This window comes from Pieris rapae, chromosome 19 (genome assembly GCF_905147795.1).
Source record: "Pieris rapae chromosome 19, ilPieRapa1.1, whole genome shotgun sequence".
Lineage (NCBI taxonomy): Eukaryota > Metazoa > Arthropoda > Insecta > Lepidoptera > Pieridae > Pieris > Pieris rapae.
In genome coordinates, this window is record NC_059527.1 from 4,929,588 (window position 1) to 4,947,658 (window position 18,071).

General features: G+C 34.9%; 1 protein-coding gene across 4 annotated transcripts in view; it reads left to right on the top strand.

The window, feature by feature from the left end:
• Positions 1 to 18,071, top strand: part of LOC111001651 (protein unc-80 homolog) — a 51,788-nt gene that overhangs the window by 3,560 nt on the left and 30,157 nt on the right. For 2 of the 4 annotated variants that reach the window (XM_045632338.1, XM_045632341.1), the window contains exons 9-31: positions 569 to 729; positions 891 to 984; positions 1,736 to 1,839; positions 2,448 to 2,820; positions 2,896 to 3,029; positions 3,426 to 3,455; positions 4,538 to 4,682; positions 5,430 to 5,627; positions 6,237 to 6,419; positions 6,901 to 7,028; positions 7,900 to 8,135; positions 8,495 to 8,682; positions 10,041 to 10,195; positions 10,722 to 10,839; positions 11,238 to 11,427; positions 11,615 to 11,783; positions 13,571 to 13,665; positions 14,028 to 14,218; positions 14,428 to 14,545; positions 14,952 to 15,019; positions 15,718 to 15,853; positions 16,221 to 16,395; positions 17,355 to 17,511. In XM_045632338.1, coding sequence (XP_045488294.1) covers positions 569 to 729; positions 891 to 984; positions 1,736 to 1,839; positions 2,448 to 2,820; positions 2,896 to 3,029; positions 3,426 to 3,455; positions 4,538 to 4,682; positions 5,430 to 5,627; positions 6,237 to 6,419; positions 6,901 to 7,028; positions 7,900 to 8,135; positions 8,495 to 8,682; positions 10,041 to 10,195; positions 10,722 to 10,839; positions 11,238 to 11,427; positions 11,615 to 11,783; positions 13,571 to 13,665; positions 14,028 to 14,218; positions 14,428 to 14,545; positions 14,952 to 15,019; positions 15,718 to 15,853; positions 16,221 to 16,395; positions 17,355 to 17,511 — 3,546 coding nt within the window. The remainder of the gene's footprint in view (positions 1 to 568; positions 730 to 890; positions 985 to 1,735; positions 1,840 to 2,447; positions 2,821 to 2,895; positions 3,030 to 3,425; positions 3,456 to 4,537; positions 4,683 to 5,429; positions 5,628 to 6,236; positions 6,420 to 6,900; positions 7,029 to 7,899; positions 8,136 to 8,494; positions 8,683 to 10,040; positions 10,196 to 10,721; positions 10,840 to 11,237; positions 11,428 to 11,614; positions 11,784 to 13,570; positions 13,666 to 14,027; positions 14,219 to 14,427; positions 14,546 to 14,951; positions 15,020 to 15,717; positions 15,854 to 16,220; positions 16,396 to 17,354; positions 17,512 to 18,071) is intronic. The other 2 variants (XM_045632339.1, XM_045632340.1) reach the window with 2 other exon arrangements.

An 18,071-nucleotide genomic window follows, 5' to 3' on the forward strand; every position in this document is an offset into this window, starting at 1 on the left:
AATCCTTTGCGTATTTTCAAAGAATTAAGCATACATAGGGACAGAGAAAGCGACTTTGTTTTATACTATGTAGTGATATCTGACATTAAGATATGTATATGGCAATAATTATTTTTTACGATTATAGTAGCAAGGCAATCAATAGTAATATTGCCATTAAGGGAGTATGGTTTTAAGTTACATGGACTTTATCAATATTCAACAATTAATATTACAATTGTTCTATACACAAATATCTAATTAATCCCAATCTAATCAGGTTTGGTCTGATATTTTTATTTATTAATTTTAATATTAAGTCTTGCAATTACCTGAACATTAAAATTCATTATTTCAATAGCAACCATAAAAGTATAATCTATTACTAAAGATTTTCATGTAACTGAATTTAGTATCAGCATTCTCTTTATGCCTTAATTAATTAAATTACAAAGGTATTGGATTTTAAAATCATTTAGAAACTACTAAACTTAGAAACTAACTAAAATCAAAAGAAACATTTGAAAACGCTTTTTTTCGTTATGGCAACACATTATGCTGCTTATAAATAATTTGACTCCATTTTCAGTTTATATACCGTCTCCCCTCCGAATCCAACTATGGTGGTCAAAATAAGGGCGCCTACACCGTGTACGCAGCGGACCCTAGCATATTTCAAATTCGGAAGCCGGACACTCCGAAACCAACGTTGCCAGGAATAAAACCTCTTCCACAGATTACAAAAATGAGGTTAATTTTTAGTATTTAGTAATAATATTCAACTTATTTGAGTTCCGCTTATGTATAGAAATAATTGAAATATACATAACAGAATTTGTATTTTTTTTTTTTATAAATTAACTTGTTCTTTTTTCTTTTTTCTTATCCTTTCTTAAATATGGTTTTCAAAGTTCCTCAGATAAAGAATCATTGTCGGAGAGTGGAGTACCTCCAGCCCTGAAAACACCGACATCAATTGAAAAGCCGCCTACAAAACCAACCAATGTAAGTGGTGTAAAAATGTTAATAGTTAATGTACTTAAAATAAACTACAGTCATTTTAAAGTAATCTGTCTCTGTCTACCTCATTTCAATTCAACTTAATAGAAAGGGATGAATTAATGCAATAACTACGCTTAAATTGGACTGATTTAATTTTTATACATACTAGACCATATATGGGCAATCGATCGTTGGGCAGAATCCGGCCCGCGAGACATTTTGAAAAAACCTAATTAAAAAACATTACATTAGGTACTTACAACACTTGACAATTTTTCCGCAGCTTAGAAAAATCGTGATACAAATTTGTGCGTTTGGCAGAACTGCGAACAGTTCTCTTCATTAAATCAATCGTCAATAAATCAACACATCGTATAAGAATGGCTGACGATAATTTGGAAAATTCTTTACGTTTTTGTATCAGTGGAATTAATATAAATATCGATGGATTAGTTTCCCACATTCAAGATCAAATGTCTCATTGATTTCGGTGTATTTAACTTTCGTATTTTGTAATCATTATTATAATAAATAATGGGATATTAATAGATTAAATTTTAATGTGGTTTAAAATTCGACGTATTCAATAAAAGTTTGTAATCCGGTTATGTTATAAATAAATATATATTTGAGTTTTTGCGTTATTTTTATTTAATGTTGCCTTTTCAATCCAGTTTCTATTCCGTAATATTGTTTGGCTTTGTTCCACTTCTTCAACCTACTTAAAAAAAAAGAACGCATTTGATATTTTCAGGTATCAGCAGCAACGATACTTGACGTGGCTACACTGCGTTGTCTGTTTTCTGCGCAATGGCAGGAGGAGGGCGTTTATTGGGCGTTACATTATTTGTATAATCGGTAAATGTTTTTTTTTTTATTAACAAAATACTGGAAATCCTTTCTTTTCCACTTAGAATTTTTGATGAACACATTTCTGTATAATTTTTAATTTATATCTTAATATGTGTCACGTTGTTTGTCCGTAAATATCAATCAAATGCACACCGTGTGCAGTTTGATCTAACTTAAGATAGGATAGCTTCTCAATTTATACCCGCATTATTATTTTATTGGAAATATTTGTTTTTTTATTTGATTCTAACAGATGGTGCTGTGTTAAAAGTATCAACATTTCACATAAGCTATCTACCTTTCACATAAGTTCTCCTACCGTTTCCCTTGAATAGTTTACTACTATGTAACAAAAAACCTTAGCACCACCAAAAAACCACAGCAACGCTTGGCCGAGTCTGCTAGTTATTTTATATAAAAATATAGCGTTTATGCACGAAATTGTTTTATATTTTCTACAATTTACACATTTATTTTACACGCTTTACATAAAAATTATAGTATAATTAAACTTAATAATATTTAATAGAAACGTGTGGGCTTATCGTTTGAAAGTGATCTCGTCCAGGTACGTAAGGACAAAAATATCGTAAAGTGTATCCACCTTTGTTCAGATTACGCGACATATGCGACGATGGAACAAAACAAACGCATCCACGGAAACGTAGCAACTCGTTACCCATACCTAAAATAGAAGTATCTATATACCAAAGCTCGGATCTCAAAGACTCTTTGAAAAACTTCATAGAAATTCCGGAAACGAAAGAAATGCCGATAACAGAAGTACCCTTTGCCCAATCACCTAAGATCGACGAAGATAATGTAATGATAAGACGTGCAAGTGAGAAGATAAAGCGAAAAATGAAAATGTCCGACCTAAAAGCATTTGTTGAGACAAAACTACTTTCGAAATCGGAGAAGGCCTTGGAGAAAATTGGCCAAGACGAACACAAGTTTAGCTTTCATACTGCCGTAAGAATGATCTCTGTAGATATTCTTTTTTCTAGATTTTTGTTTATTTCTTTCACTTTTTCTGGTTGGTGAAATTGTTCTCTTTATCAGGAGTACCATAGATCATTGGATAATACTGAAGATCGGCCGAATTCGGCGTTGGCGAGCAATTTCCCGTTGGGAACGAGATTGACTGGTGATATGCAGTGTAACCTTGTTAAAGGGAAAAGTATGCCGAGTCTTAGGTAAGTTAATTATTTAATTAGGCAAGTGTATTATATGTAGTAGGGATTTTTCAAAGTTATAAAAACTAAAGCTTCAAATTATTTTCTAGGCGACTTAGTGTATTGACAACATACATAAAGGAGATTGCCCAAGTCTGTGCCTATAAATGAAACTCGTAATTAAACTTTAATAGGTTTCACAAAATGAACAAAACTACCCTCAATTCTCATAAAATTCTAACTACCCTCAATGTCCTTAATTTTTTTTCCTATATCAAATTTTGTCATACCCATATAATGGGCATTCTCCTTTTGGAGCACAGCATGCTTACTTTAGTACACGGGTCATTTTCTATTTAAAAATATTTTTTCTCTTTCTCCTGTCTTTATCGTGCTTATTCTAAATTTACGGATTAGCTGTCTCATTGACGAGCTAGCTTCAAATGGGTGAGTGACAGATATTTTCAAGGTAGAGCTTCGTTGGTAGACAGGTTTTGTTTGCTCATAGATATTCTGAACATAGATTGTATATTACACCTTTTAGTACTGTGTTCTAAAGTTTCAGGTTGATAAAATAAAAATATACGATGTCATGAGGGTCTGTGGAGTTGTATTAACTGCACATTTTTATGTAAAATGCACCATAATGACAAGCAATATGGGTGCTAATAATTCACAATTTAGAATATATTTAGCCCATTAAGTCGAATGTGAATTGAAATTAGGAGTTGTGGATTTTTCTAAAGATGGCATTAGTTGCTAAATGCTTTATAGAAAATGATTAACGACTCGTAGTACTAACGATTGTATTTAATATATATTCAGGATACAAAACAGTAGTATAGACGATAAGTAGACAGTTATTATAGCTTAACATAATGTAATTAGAAATAAATAGTCCTAAAATAAAATATAAATAAATCAACGATAAATAACATACAGAGCGCTTTAAAATTCATATTTAAATATCCGTCGATGTTAATTAAAGGAAATTTATTTTCTCCAAAGTTATAGTTCGATATGTTGGGTCATATTTGCATGAGCTTTTGCAAAGCTTAAAGATTTATAACGCATTCTCACATATACACATATAGGTGAAAGTATAGGTTGCACCTACACGATAAACATCTTATGTCTCTGTAACTGAAAGCTATTAGGTAATAGAACATTGCTTTTGTGTTTAAGAAAATCATTTCCAATATATATCGTGCTAAATTGTGAAAGTTAGAAAATATTAACAAAGTATACATTGAACTATAATTTGCACTTAAATAAATTTTGCATCTTAAGTCTTACATAAATATCTTATTTGTTTTTTCTCAAGACGTGTTTATTATGATTGTATAATTTGAAAAAAATATTTAACATAGTGCAATTACGTGGGTGTTTTCTGATTATAAAACACTTACTCAAAGGATTCGAAAGCTCCACATATTCTAAAAAAAGTTCTACTACCTAATTACTTCCAGCAAATTTGAGACATAAAACTTTAAGAAAGCAAATGCGATGACCTTAAAGTCCCTCCGCAGATACATAGGGGAAGTTAAAACCGAGAGAGCCCATGGCTTCCCGTCAGCTGCAACCTCAAATCTGCAGAAGAAAAAGAATCCTATCATAACTGTGACAGAACACACTCCAACGCCATCTCCTGATTATTTATCAAAGACCAGACAGGTGAGTTACACTTGTGTTTGCTGATCAGCTGTCAACTAGGATTGTATTAAATAAGAGTCCTTAAAGGGTCTTCAACACACTCGCGACCGTTTTAACTGACTTCAAAACGAGGTTAGCAGTTTGACCTATTTATTTGTTAGAATTGAATATTTTAAGGCTTCCAAGCCAAACTAATGTTATATTGCTAAAGTACAGGTATGTCTACAAATTTCTATATTATGATCCTATTCGTTCTTAGAAGATAGTTTAAGTTACATAAAATGATAAAAATCGGTAAAGTAGTTTTTAAGATATGGCAATCTACGATTTTTTAAGAAGGTAGAAATCTAGGTATCTTATAAGTTGTAAATTAATTTAAACTTTTGTTATGTAGCCTAATATAAGTTTATGAGTGTAGTTTTGTATGAATATATTAAAGTTAATATATGTTAATATATGTATTTGTATGAATATAATAAAGTTATATATATATATATATATATATATATAGTTATATATATATATATAAACTAACTATATGTAACTTAACTAACGTTAGGTTACAGTCTCGTTTCCGATAAATCATGTTAGTTTTTTTTTATCTCACTACCCCCAAATGTTATCTTAGTTATAACTCATGTTTTAAACAATTAAAGTCAGTTGTTACCCAGCTTCAAAGAAAGTTTTTTTTTGAAGATCTATACAACAACCGCTACCGCACTTAATTCTCGATATAATATATATTTCAGTCTTAAGTATTCTTTTTAGGGATCTTTAGAGTCACAAATGGACTCAGTCAGTATACAAGGTTCTCAACACTTACCGACACCAGAAAGAAAGCCAAGCTTAACGCGATCTCAAACTGATTCTAACATTACATACATTGTGGAAGAGATACTGGAGGCGCCTGGGTCTATGCATTACATCACTAATGATGGCGATATTAATTTGCAAGTGGTTTTGAAGGTAACATTAAAATTTAAACGAAACTTAGAATAAACAGTGATAGAACAAACAACCTTTGACATCTATAATATTTTGCTTAATTATCTTAGAATGGTGCTGTAATCCGTATGTTCTTAAAAATAGTACATTACTTTATTGTAATCAAATTAATAGTAAAACAGAACTTTAAAAAGTGCCCCTAGCAAGAATAATTGCAGATAAACACGATGTTGTGTCAAAATTTGACGGATTTGCTTACAGAAGGATAGTTGAGAGATAGCTATCAAAGCAACATACTAAATAGTATGCCGCATTTACATTCGGCCGTAGTGAGCAGGGAAGTGGGCAGGAGGAGTGTCTGTACTTGTGTCGTGTCATGTCGATACTTCGGCGTATATATCGCGTTTACACACTCGTCCTGCCCACTTCCCTGTCCACTTCACTGCCCACTTCACTGCCCACTTCCCTGCTCATTTCCCTGCTCACTTCCCTGCTAATTTCCCTGCTCACTTCTCTGCTCACTTTCCTGCTCACTAGGGCTGAATGTAAACGCGGTATTAGAGTTCTTGGCTTTAAATGTTTGGAATTATTATAATTGTGTTGAGAAATCGTTAATCTATTGGTTTATAGGCAGTATATTCGGTATCTACAATGGACAGTTTCTACATCACAATTCGAGTTATGGAAGTGTTACTAAACTTGGTGGATACTCTGATGGAAATTGGTGTTCACAAAAACTGGCAAAATGATACGACCCAAGATGCTCGACCAGAAACGATTGATCCGTTGAGCGAGCTGAATAAAGATAGTAAGGTGAGTGTTCATTTACAGATTAAAATTTACCAGAAATTTTCAGCAAATTAAATATATGAATTTACTGTAATAGGTCAAATAAATTATCCAACAACATTTTTTTGTATAATGTCAATAATGTATATGCATAAACTGAAAAATCTGAATTTGCACAATTTGGTTAATTGTACACAATTAAAATGAATTTAAATGTTTATTACACCAATTTAATGATTTTTCACAATTTAAATGGATTGTCGCAATTTAAATTATTTTTTTAAACAATTTTAAATGATTTTTTCCTATAATCCTCGCATGACATGGTTTCGACAACACTGGTTAATATAATTTGAAACCCTGAGATCTCATCGAGAGAGTCTTAAGAGACAAATTCAAACCCCTAATCAATCGATTGTTGTATGGGATGTGTTGGTGCCCTTTTAGAGATAAACTTAAACAATAAAAAAATAACTAGTCATAAAAAAATAACATAACATTTTAGGAAAGAGACTCGGAAATGAGGTGCACGCACAGCCAAGAATCAACAAATGTAGAAGAAGGAAAAGACAAATCTCGAGATGACGAAAACTATGACTGCCCCTATTACATGATTATGCATATCATATTGAGGTCTGAATTTCTTTAATCTGAATAAATATTTTATTATTATCATAATATTGTAGGAAACATTTTTTAGTTTAACAAAAATAACTATCTACTATAATAAAATATAAGGGTTGTACGTAAAGAGGTGAAATTAAGAGGTGTATGTATTTTTGTGTGCTGGATCATAAAATAAAATTAAGGGGTCCACCCTTAATATTAAGGAGGATGAAAATAGATGTTGTCCGATTCGCAAACTTAACCGATGTACAAACAAAAATCATTTTTAATTTATAGCAATACGATTTTCACCTGATTACAATTACAAATACAAATCAGTGAAATAATGATTATTTTTCGCTTAGAGCGGTACATTTTCAAACATTTAGATTTTTTTTACTATCTTAATATATATATTTCTTGTGTGCGTGTGTATGTGACTGAACTCCTCCTAAATGACTGGACCGATTTTGACGAAATTTTTTGTGTGTGTTCAAGGGGATCTGGGAATGGTTTAGATTCACAATTTTGTCCGCTGGACAATGTTTTTTTAATTAATTTTTAATTTATTAGTAGTTGTTGATTTTGGAATGTTTTACATTGGATCCGACGGCGCTACCATCGCAAATTTTAAATAATATTCGAATTTTAGTCTGTCCCGACACTAGAGCGCTGCGATCAAATTAAAAAAAAGTTTTGTTATCATTGTGTTATTGTAGACCATGTGCTGGATCGTTAGATATTGTCATAACATTTGAATTATAATTTTCATCAAAATGGTCCAGAATGTTTTAGCTTATTAAAAAAAGTTTGAAATTTTCAAATTAAAGACGTGTAGACAGGACAACGTCTGTCAGGTCCGCTAGTAATGTATATAAAAATAAATAATATATGGCAGGCTTTTACGTCAATTGGGCTGCTCCCATGGATGTACAACAGCCCTTCGCGGCCCACAAGCAGAATCCCTTAGAATCCAAGCAAGGAATTCCCTGCGATACCTGAGATCATCATGTGTCAATAAATTTGCCCAACGTTTAAAGGAAATGACGAAATTTTCACCCATACGAGAAGTTTTGGACAATCTTCATGCTACTGTAGGATTTTGTGCGGAACCGACTTTGGTTTCACCATTGAGTAAGTTATTAATACACTATCTATACTTGGAAAGCGTGATTTTTCTTAAACTCACTTATTTTAGAAAATTCTGGTTCGAAATTTTTTTCATTATTTCGATAGTAAATTTATCCAGAAAGGCTATATATGGATAATATCTTCGAAAGAAAATAAAAAAATAATAAAGAATCTCAAACATCTAGGAGTTTTTTTTAGCATAAGTCGACGAAGTACGCAATTTCTGTTGATATCAACCATATATTTGCAGTAGTAATAGCTACTTTAATGACCTTGATATATTCATAGAAACTGCATATAAATTATGAAATTAATACAAAAAAACACGAAATCCAATACTATTCGGCTCCTCTATATTTCAGGTCAACAAAAACGCAACGCATCTAAATCACCAGACCTAAGTCATCTTCAAGCACAATACGCTACAAATTTTGGAGCTAACCAGGGATCGAATAAAACTATAGACTCTTTCGTCATAGAAACGGTGTTACGAGTACTTGTAACGAGATTTGCGCTCATGCAAAAGGAACTTAAAATGCTTGATAACTCGGTAAGATTAATTTTACTTCATGAAAATTAATTCGTTGTTTAGATGTACGTATTAGATCTGCGTACACCATGTTTTCTTCTAGCTGAAGAATCCAACATATTACTATAGAATATGCTATAAAGTTTCGTACTGTATATTTAGAAATTAGTATATTGAATCTCAAAATATAGAATCTATAGTATCGATAGAAATAGTTTGTTTATATAGTTGAAGGCGCTAATCTTAGAGAATACTTGTTCGATATGGAAATTGGCTTTGATATCCGGTATATTGGATTATTTTAAATGATGTCATAAAACATAATGCTGGTGAATATCATCCAGATAATTGGTCGTGTTACTTAAAAACCTAAACTTAATTTTAAAAGATTTTTTTTTTTTTTTTTATAGAACAGGGGGCAAACGGGCAGGAGGCTCACCTGATGTTAAGTGATACCGCCGCCCATGGACACCCTCAATGCCAGAGGGCTCGCGAGTGCGTTGCCGGCCTTTTAAGAATTGGTACGCTCTTTTCTTGAAGGACCCTAAGTCGAATTGGTTCGGAAATACTTCAGTTGGCAGCTGGTTCCACAGAGTGGTGGTGCGCGGCAAAAACTGCCTGGAAAAACGCGCAGTTGTGGAACGGCGGACGTCGAGGTGATACGGGTGGAATTTCGTATTCTGCCTCGACGTCCGATGATGAAACTCAGCTGCAGGTATCAATCCGAACAACTCCTCTGAACACTCTCCATGGTAAATGCGGTAGAAGATGCAGAGAGACCCCACATCTCTACGCAACGCCAAAGGATCAAGCCGCTTGGAGAGATTTTGGTCGTCAACGATTCGAACCGCTCTTCGTTGAATACGGTCAAGTGGAAGAAGCTGGTACTGGGGAGCACCCGCCCAAAGGTGGGAACAGTACTCCATGTGGGGCCGAATTTGCGCTTTATATAGTTGCAAGCGGTGGCCCGGAGTGAAGTACCGTCTCGCCCTGCTGAGCACACCGAGCTTTTTGGAGGCTAATTTTGCCTTTCCCTCCAAGTGACCGCGAAACTGAACGTCGTTCGATATGTCAACGCCAAGTATTCCAATGCTGGCTGTGGCTTTAAGGAGAGTGTTTTCGAAAAGAGGAGTAGCGACAAAGGGTGTTTTTTTAGCGGAAAACGCGCAAACTTGTGTCTTTTTGGGGTTAAATTGGACTAGGTTTAGTCTGCCCCAGTCAGAGACTCCACGTAGTAGGGTTTCTACTTCAGACACAAGTTTGTTCCGGTACTCATCGACATCTGCCCGAGAAATACTTGCCCGGCCAGTGTAAAGAGTGTCCCCAGTGCTGTCATCCGCATAGCAGTGAATGTTGATTATCTTAAGATCTTTTTTCAGGCTTTGTACTCAGAAGTACGTTTACTTTTAAGTTACGTACGTGAAGCGCATGGACACGAGTTCCGTTTGGTGGCCTTGAGTGGTCTTCTGGACACAGCCGAAAAACCGGGAACTCAACAAAAGGATTCCAATATGCAGACAACGAGGGTTATAAGGTTATTATATATTACATGACATAACAACTGAAGATCGCTACAATCTTGACTTTTACATACATTCTGCCGATACAAGCTTTTTTAATAGGAGAGTTTAGCATGTGATGTACTTTCTCTACAAATAATACCTTTTAAAATTCGCTAAGTTTTCGTTGGTGTTCCGTGTTCTTTAACCCGTAAAATGGCCTTACGGTATTTTTTTCTCATACCTCTTTTCTACGACCTTATTGCCAGTACATTATTAACTTACAGTATTGGAATCCATTCATATTAACGCTTGTATGATGACGGTTCTTGATTTGTTCTATCTCTTTCGCGTACTACGTCAGTTCAACATGTTTTATGTGTTCTCCTCCAATCGTTTGCTCATGGAAAAATTTAATTTTGTGACACTTCTTCCGTCCATATTATAAAGCTGCTAGTGCGTCAATGATAAATCAAAAATGCTGCCTGCACTCTATCTCTCTCTCTATAATATATCTCTCTCTATAAATAGTTTGTGTACAATTAATGATCAAATTTTAAGGCACGGCTGGCGCGTCGCAGACGAAGACCGGGAGGCAGGAGAAGCAAGTGGAGGAGAAGAGAAATCCCACAAGAAGTTCACTTTTAAGAAGCGCAGTGCTTCCTCTACAGGAGCTCAGGTTAGGCTTACTTTAAATTATATAATTATTATTATTTTAAGATGATAAAAGTTAATTGGTTCCAAATAGGTAATAACAATTGATGAGCGCAAAGGTGTCGGAAGTCACTAATAAAATATAGCCCAAGAGATATTTGACCGTATATTATACTATTATTTAAAGTATTGAATACTGCCTTAGAAAGATATATTTTGTTGTCTTTAGTTTTATGTTAAGTGTATATTTTATGTATTGTTTGTTTGAATGTGCAATCCACAGGCCAGGCAAGATTTACCTTTACCAATATATTTTCTAATATCTATTTAACAGATCATTTAATTGACCCCAATTAAACCCAAAAATTGCCAGTAATCAATGTTATGCTATCCTAATTAAATTTATTCTATTTTTTTTTTCAGAGTCTCCTAGAAACAGAAACGGGAGACGACTCAGCCAGTCAATCACCATTATCAGTGCGCACGCGCCGCTACCAACTGACACCAAGACAATCGGAACGAACAATTCCTTCTATATCGTCAGTGGATATATCACATCATAAGATATCACATTCGAAATCTATACCATCAAAGTTTCACATCAGTGGGATAAGTATGAATTAGTCTCTCTCAATTATTTTCTTCTTTCTCATTCTTCATTCGCATATCAGAAAATTCTATTGGTTTATTTTGGCTAAGATTGAATGTCATTCATCATTCATTTCAATTGATGTCATTGAATGTCATTCATTCATCTCAAATTTAGATAAATTCTTCTTCATAATGTTATTCGTTTTCAGTGAACTGGTTCCGTCAAAAACCTCAACCACAGCCGTTGGGTCGAAACGGCTGTGGTTCCGGCGAGTCGTTACCCATTTCCGGGAGTATGGCGTCGTTGGCACGACCCTACAATATACACGTCAACCGACCTGTTCATATGAAACGACGTGTTGGATATACTCTCAATAGGTAAGAACGGATAGTGGGTAAGAGGCTCATCTGATCTTTTGTGATACACCACACATAGACACTCTCAATGCAATAGAACGTTACCGGCCTAACGTACGTTCGTTTCTTGAAGGACTCTAAGTCGAATTGGTTCGTAATACTTCAGGGGACAGATATTCCCACATAGAGGGCGCATAGTAGTGCTCGACAAAACCTGTCTACAACAGTCAGTTTGCTCTTAATCTGAATAACTCTTCTGAACACTCTTCATGCTAGAAGATGCAGAACTCCAAAACTACAACTTTAAGGCATCTTTTCCATTACACGGTTGTTCAAACGTACGGTGTGTAAGCCGTACGGTTGAAAAAACGTGCTAGCTTGTACATGATACGGCAAAATCACCGCGCGAGACATTGGTAAGTACTGGCTAGTAGCGCTTTTTACTCGGGCTGTGTAGGACGTGCTGCGTCATGAATTTCAGTTCGCGGAAGTTTGGCGGCTAATGAAGTTCGCAACAGATTTGCACAATATTTTGTATCTAACGAAGGTCGCCTCTCCTATCAAAACAACTATGCATAAGTAAAAAGTTAATAATTAAATATCTGTAACTTACCAAACTTGTTTTTCTCATCACCACTTAAATCTTCAAATGTGGGCTGGAAATGAATAAATATTTCTTTCCAGGAATCATATTTAAGCCGCTTATTTTTATAATCGTCGATGGTCTTATCCCATATTACAGGCCTTTCTTGAATCAACGTAATTAATAATTCTTGATTTATGTTCATTTTATAATAAAATCGCGAAACAGCGTATATAAGCGGTCACGAATCCGTGCGTACGTCCGGCACCGTCGACACACCCCGATAGACTGCCATACAACACTGGTGAAAATCACGCCGTGCGTAGACGCGGCGCGCCGAGGGGCAGTCACGGCGCACGCGGCCGCGGCGCCGTGCCTTGGCGCCACCGTGCATGTCGACAAGCTCATATAGTGATCCATACCACACTGACGACCGTGCCTACACGCGGCGAATTAACCGTAGATTTTCACGGCGAGAAACCGTGTAATGGAAAAGAGGCCTAAGGAATCAAGCTTTGTACAAAACTTAGATACTTACGATATTGACTTTTTTTTTTTCATTTATATAAGTATTGTAGTGCGATAAATATTTTTAAAATATTAAAATTAGGCAACTCTCCGATCATCTTAATATATATATTTCTTGTGTGCGTGTGTATGTGACTGAACTCCTCCTAAACGACTGGACCGATTTAGACGAAATTTTTTGTGTGTGTTCAAGGGGATCTGGGAATGGTTTAGATTCACAATTTTGTCCGCTGGACAATGTTTTTTTAATTAATTTTCAATTTATTAGTTGTTGTTGATTTTGGAATGTTTTACATTGGATCCGACAGACGGCGCTACCATCGCAGTGTCAAATTTTAAATAATATTCGAATTTTAATTTTAGTCTGTCCCGAAATTTAAAAAAAGTTTTGTTATCATTGTGTTATATCGCTTATATCATGTGCTGGATCGTTAGATATTGTCATAACATTTGAATAATAATTTTCATCAAAATGGCTTATTAAAAATTGAAATTTTGAAATTAAAGACGTGTAGACAGGACAACGTCTGTCGGATCCGCTAGTGTAATTGTAATTTTTAAGCATACTGATCAAATTATATTTATGTTCCATTTACATTGCGGGGGTTTGATTTGTACTTCGATCCCAATTAATCGTATCCATTGAGTGATTTTTAACTATAATGTCTTATTCACGGTGGAATATATTTTTTTCTAGGGCACGTAAACGTGTTGAAGATCGATTAAATAGATTTGGTATCAGAAAAATGGGAAAGAAGAGAGACGGCAGCATTGAAGAAACTCCTGGCGGTTGTAAGTCTCTTCCATTATGTAGCAAAGTTAATGTAAAATTATTTTTGGACACTATTGTTTGGTGTTTCCATATAATAGGGAAAAAACTTGACCATAGACAAGATAAATATGAAAAGTTATTATAAAAATGCTACTTTTGCGTCTTACTTTATTACATTGGCTTTTTCAGGTTAGGTTAGGTTAGGTATTGAATCAAAGTCTGATTGAAAAAATCATTGTTGCATATTGTCTTTGCCTCGTTCTTTACACATCGTGTTGGCTGTATATCTTTTATATTATATATTAATATATAAATATATTTATACTTTCTCTTTGTCTAAGACTTAATGGAAGACTTTAACGAGTATTTCAAATCTCTTCAGACATGTCTCGTCGCGGATCAATGGAGGGTGGTTCAGGGGGTGGGGATTCCGAAGTAGTTGTTTTAAAACGGCGACGTTTGGTGGCTGCAGCCCCACTGTACGCTGGCCTGGCCAGGTTCAACTTCATGCTGGAAGCCACACAACCTGGAGCAACGCCTGATGCGCTGTTTATGGCTGCCCTATTGGACCTTGTATGTTAACATTTTGTCGATTTGACGTAAAAATAAATATGACTGATTAAATTCTCTTTTGACCAAAATTTTAAGAACTTAGACCTAGACCTAGACCCTACCTTATTTATTATATTTTATAATTTCATTAAGGATTTAATATTTTTAACTTTAAATAAATTATACATATATAACCTCTTTTTTTAAATATACCTTATATTGTTTTACAGCCACACACAGTAGTAGTTGGTAGGGCAGCAATTTTATTGGAATGTGCTCAATTGGTTCACAATTGTAACAAAGGACAATGGCCGTATTGGCTTAAATCTAACTTGGGGAAAAATCCTGGTGAGTTTTACTAATATCACTCCAGACAAAAGCGATGTTTTTAAATTGGCACGATTTGTTTATTTTTTGTCCTTTTTTGAAATGCCTTTTTAAATCATGAAATATTTATTGTTACAATTCAAAGAAAACAATTGCAAAATTTGAATGAGAGGGTTAACTTACTAACGTCCGCGATTTTATTTTGTTAATTCGTGTTCTTAAAATGACGAAACAATAATAGCCAACCAGCGGATACGTACAAAATTTTATATGTACGTATTGCCTTGTTTTGTCTCTAAGCTCATCCATTTTAAATATTTAAAGAAAGAAGTTTAAAGAAAACATATTGTACCTAACCTAACCATACATATGTCCACGTTTAATGAGAAATAATAAATCATTTTTAATATTAGGGACATGTTTTCAGTACCATCGGGACCTTTGCAATTGAAACGACAACGCTTGGCTGGAAAGCTTTTTTATCAATGGGCGGAAGTGAGTTGTATTAAATTAATATTAGTAATATTGGTTTATTTTACTATTCAAATTCAAAGCCTTTACAACTAATACAAGAGAAGTTTATAAAAATATATATGTATGTAAGAAAGTTCTTTAAGGTTTTGTTGCACAGCTATCCTCTTATACAGCTTGCCTTTGTGGCACAAAGGCCTCCTCCAGGTGTTTCCAGTGCTTCCTATCCCTGACAAGTCTTTGCCACAGAGGACCTATTTATTTTTATTGAGTTACTTTTATCGACCATTTTTCTTTCTGACCTCTGAGCAGGTGTCCTGTCCATCTCCATTTAAGCCTTTTGGCTCTGGTCATTGCATCTTCCCAATTGGTGATCCTTCGGAGATCTCAGTTAAATTACTATTAGCTTATAGAAATAATTTACATATAAATAAATATCGTGTCTTTATGATTACCTGAACATAGATTTCATTCGAAAAACTCTCTGAGTTGATTGTATGAGTCTTTTATCACTTTTGATAATACTATGTATAATCTATGACAAAAGATATAAATATCTACTGTGGGTAAATTTGTAATTAAACTTCTCCTAAGCGGCTACAGTCTAATGACATTTTTTGTATGTTAGATTTACAATTAGATCATTTTATTTTGTAATCACGATGTGCGAACATGCAACGTTTGACGGGTCCGCTAGTAAAATTGGAATTCTCTTAATTCAGGCTATTGGAAACAGACTGGAAGACATGCTTATAGAAGATAAAAAGCACTTGGACACCGTTGTCAATTTGGTGTCAGATCCAGATGGACAAAGAGAATTGCTGCAACAGGACGAAGAAGAAGATTTTCTCGATGAAGGTATCTTATATCCCATACATCGAAAGTTCCACCAACTAAGCTACTTTGAATCTCTATATGTTTGTATTTTCATTAATAAAATTATTGATTCATCAAAATTACTTTTAATAAAGCTGTCTCTTTTTACACTGAACTGACTGAAAGGGATAGTATTTGACAGTGTGGTTTATTTACTTATGTGAATATAGTTTAAACCAATATTTATTTTTAACCCGTTGGATAAATTGTTCTTTTAATTTCAAATTTGTTCAACCAAACTAATCCATCTCAAACTCCTTTCCTTCTCTACAATTCGTTCCTTTAACATATATGTACATATAAATTATTGATTTTTTCGTTATAACATATATCCATTTTTCCTAAATAGCGAGTATTCGCTTACCCGGGAAATCAATAGGCGCGGAATGCCCACGCGCATTGAGAATGATCGCTTGCGTCCTACTATTCGAGATAACTGCCTTCCTCCGGGAAACCTATCAAAACCTGCCAAAGACCTGTCGAGCCTCCCTAAAGGAAAGAGGGCCATGGGACCGCGTCTACAGGTACTTTTCGCTTGTAGACGATTCGTTGCCGAGTAGTTGCAATATCTGTTTGTCGTGTCAATGATTATTTTCTGTTATTATTTTTTGCGAAGGTGGATGGTCAAGCGAAGACGTTTGTTGTGTAATAATAAGTGAGTTTATTATTTTTATTTCGTTAGTTTCATACGAGTACATAATCATAATGATTTTCTTTCGAACAGGGCTCTTAGCAGTCAACACACATTATTGCCAGTCGAGTATGTTATCTAAGAAATAATGCATGTTCGCACTACGTGCATGTATAGGCTCTCACGTTCATTTTATTAGGATCTGATTAGCATTTTTGCACATTTTATACCTTACGGCAGATTTTTACGCTTATTAGCCAGCTAATTTACGCTTAAAAAATCTGCCTCTAAACGCAAATAATTATTTAAATGATATAACGATTCGCATGTCGTTAAACTAACACTCGTTAATGCTTTGGTCTGGTGATCATGACGCACAACGCTGCGGTATGCGTTGTCGGACACTCAATCATATGTAAAACGTCGAGACTGTTCTCTTGTTCCGTCGCAGTATGCGTCAGCGGCGAGCGGCAAGCGCGGGGAAGTGGGGAGGTGTACTGCCGCACAGTGCGGCGTCATTCACGGTTCAACGCTGCGATGTGCGGTGTGCGTCACTGAGTCAATATGGAATTTTTCTAGCTGCGGCAAAATCAACTCTCCGCAGGGACGCTAAATGCTGCGTCGAGACGCTGCGTTGCGGCGTATACCGCAGCGTTGTGCGTCGTGATCACCGGACCAAAGCTTAACGCATTAAATAGATATGTATAACACGAATACGGACACTTTCGTAAAACTTAGATTACAATAGTCTAGATGATAGCTTTGCTACATTGGCATGAGATATCAAAATTTAACGTAGGCGAAATTAGGAACGATTGTATAGGTCGTATTCTTATTAATAGTTTAATACAGGGAAGCCAACCGTCGTTGGAGTATGGCATTGTCCAGTATGGGTCATTCGCAAGCGTCTGCGCAAAGCCTACAGTCCATAGCGGGCGTTGAGACAGAAAGGAAGATATCTTTCGTTCTACACGAACCCGAAAATGTATCTGGTGGTAGCAACGTTACTGTGAGTCGATTCACTAATGATTTGATTATTTTTATGTAGGTAATTGTGTAGATATTGTTTTAATTTTTTTTTAGAACAGGGGGCAAACGGGCAGGAAGCTCACCTGATGTTAAGTGATACCGGTGCCCTTGGACACTCTCAATGCCAGAGGGCTAGCGAGTGCGTTGCCGGCCTTTTAAGAATTAGGCCTAAAATTCAGCAATTTACGAATCTTAGTTGGCTAAACTACGCACCATAATTTTGTCATAATTGTGTAAAATTGTCTACTGTTTACTTTATACAAGAGTATAATATTTTTCATTAACTTAAAACAGTTTTATTGTTTTTAGCATCTATATAGCTAGCAATCCGGCGCCGTTTCGCACTGAAAGTATTAAAGCAGAACATATTAAATAATATTTATGTATATAAAAAATTAAAAAAAATACTTTTTCAACATGTTTTGTCGGTCGAACCAACAGTTATATTTTAACGAATTCACATAAAACATTGACAAATTTTATACGTACATCCTTTTGGCAATCAACGCAAAATCACCGCAAAAATACAAAATTCATCCC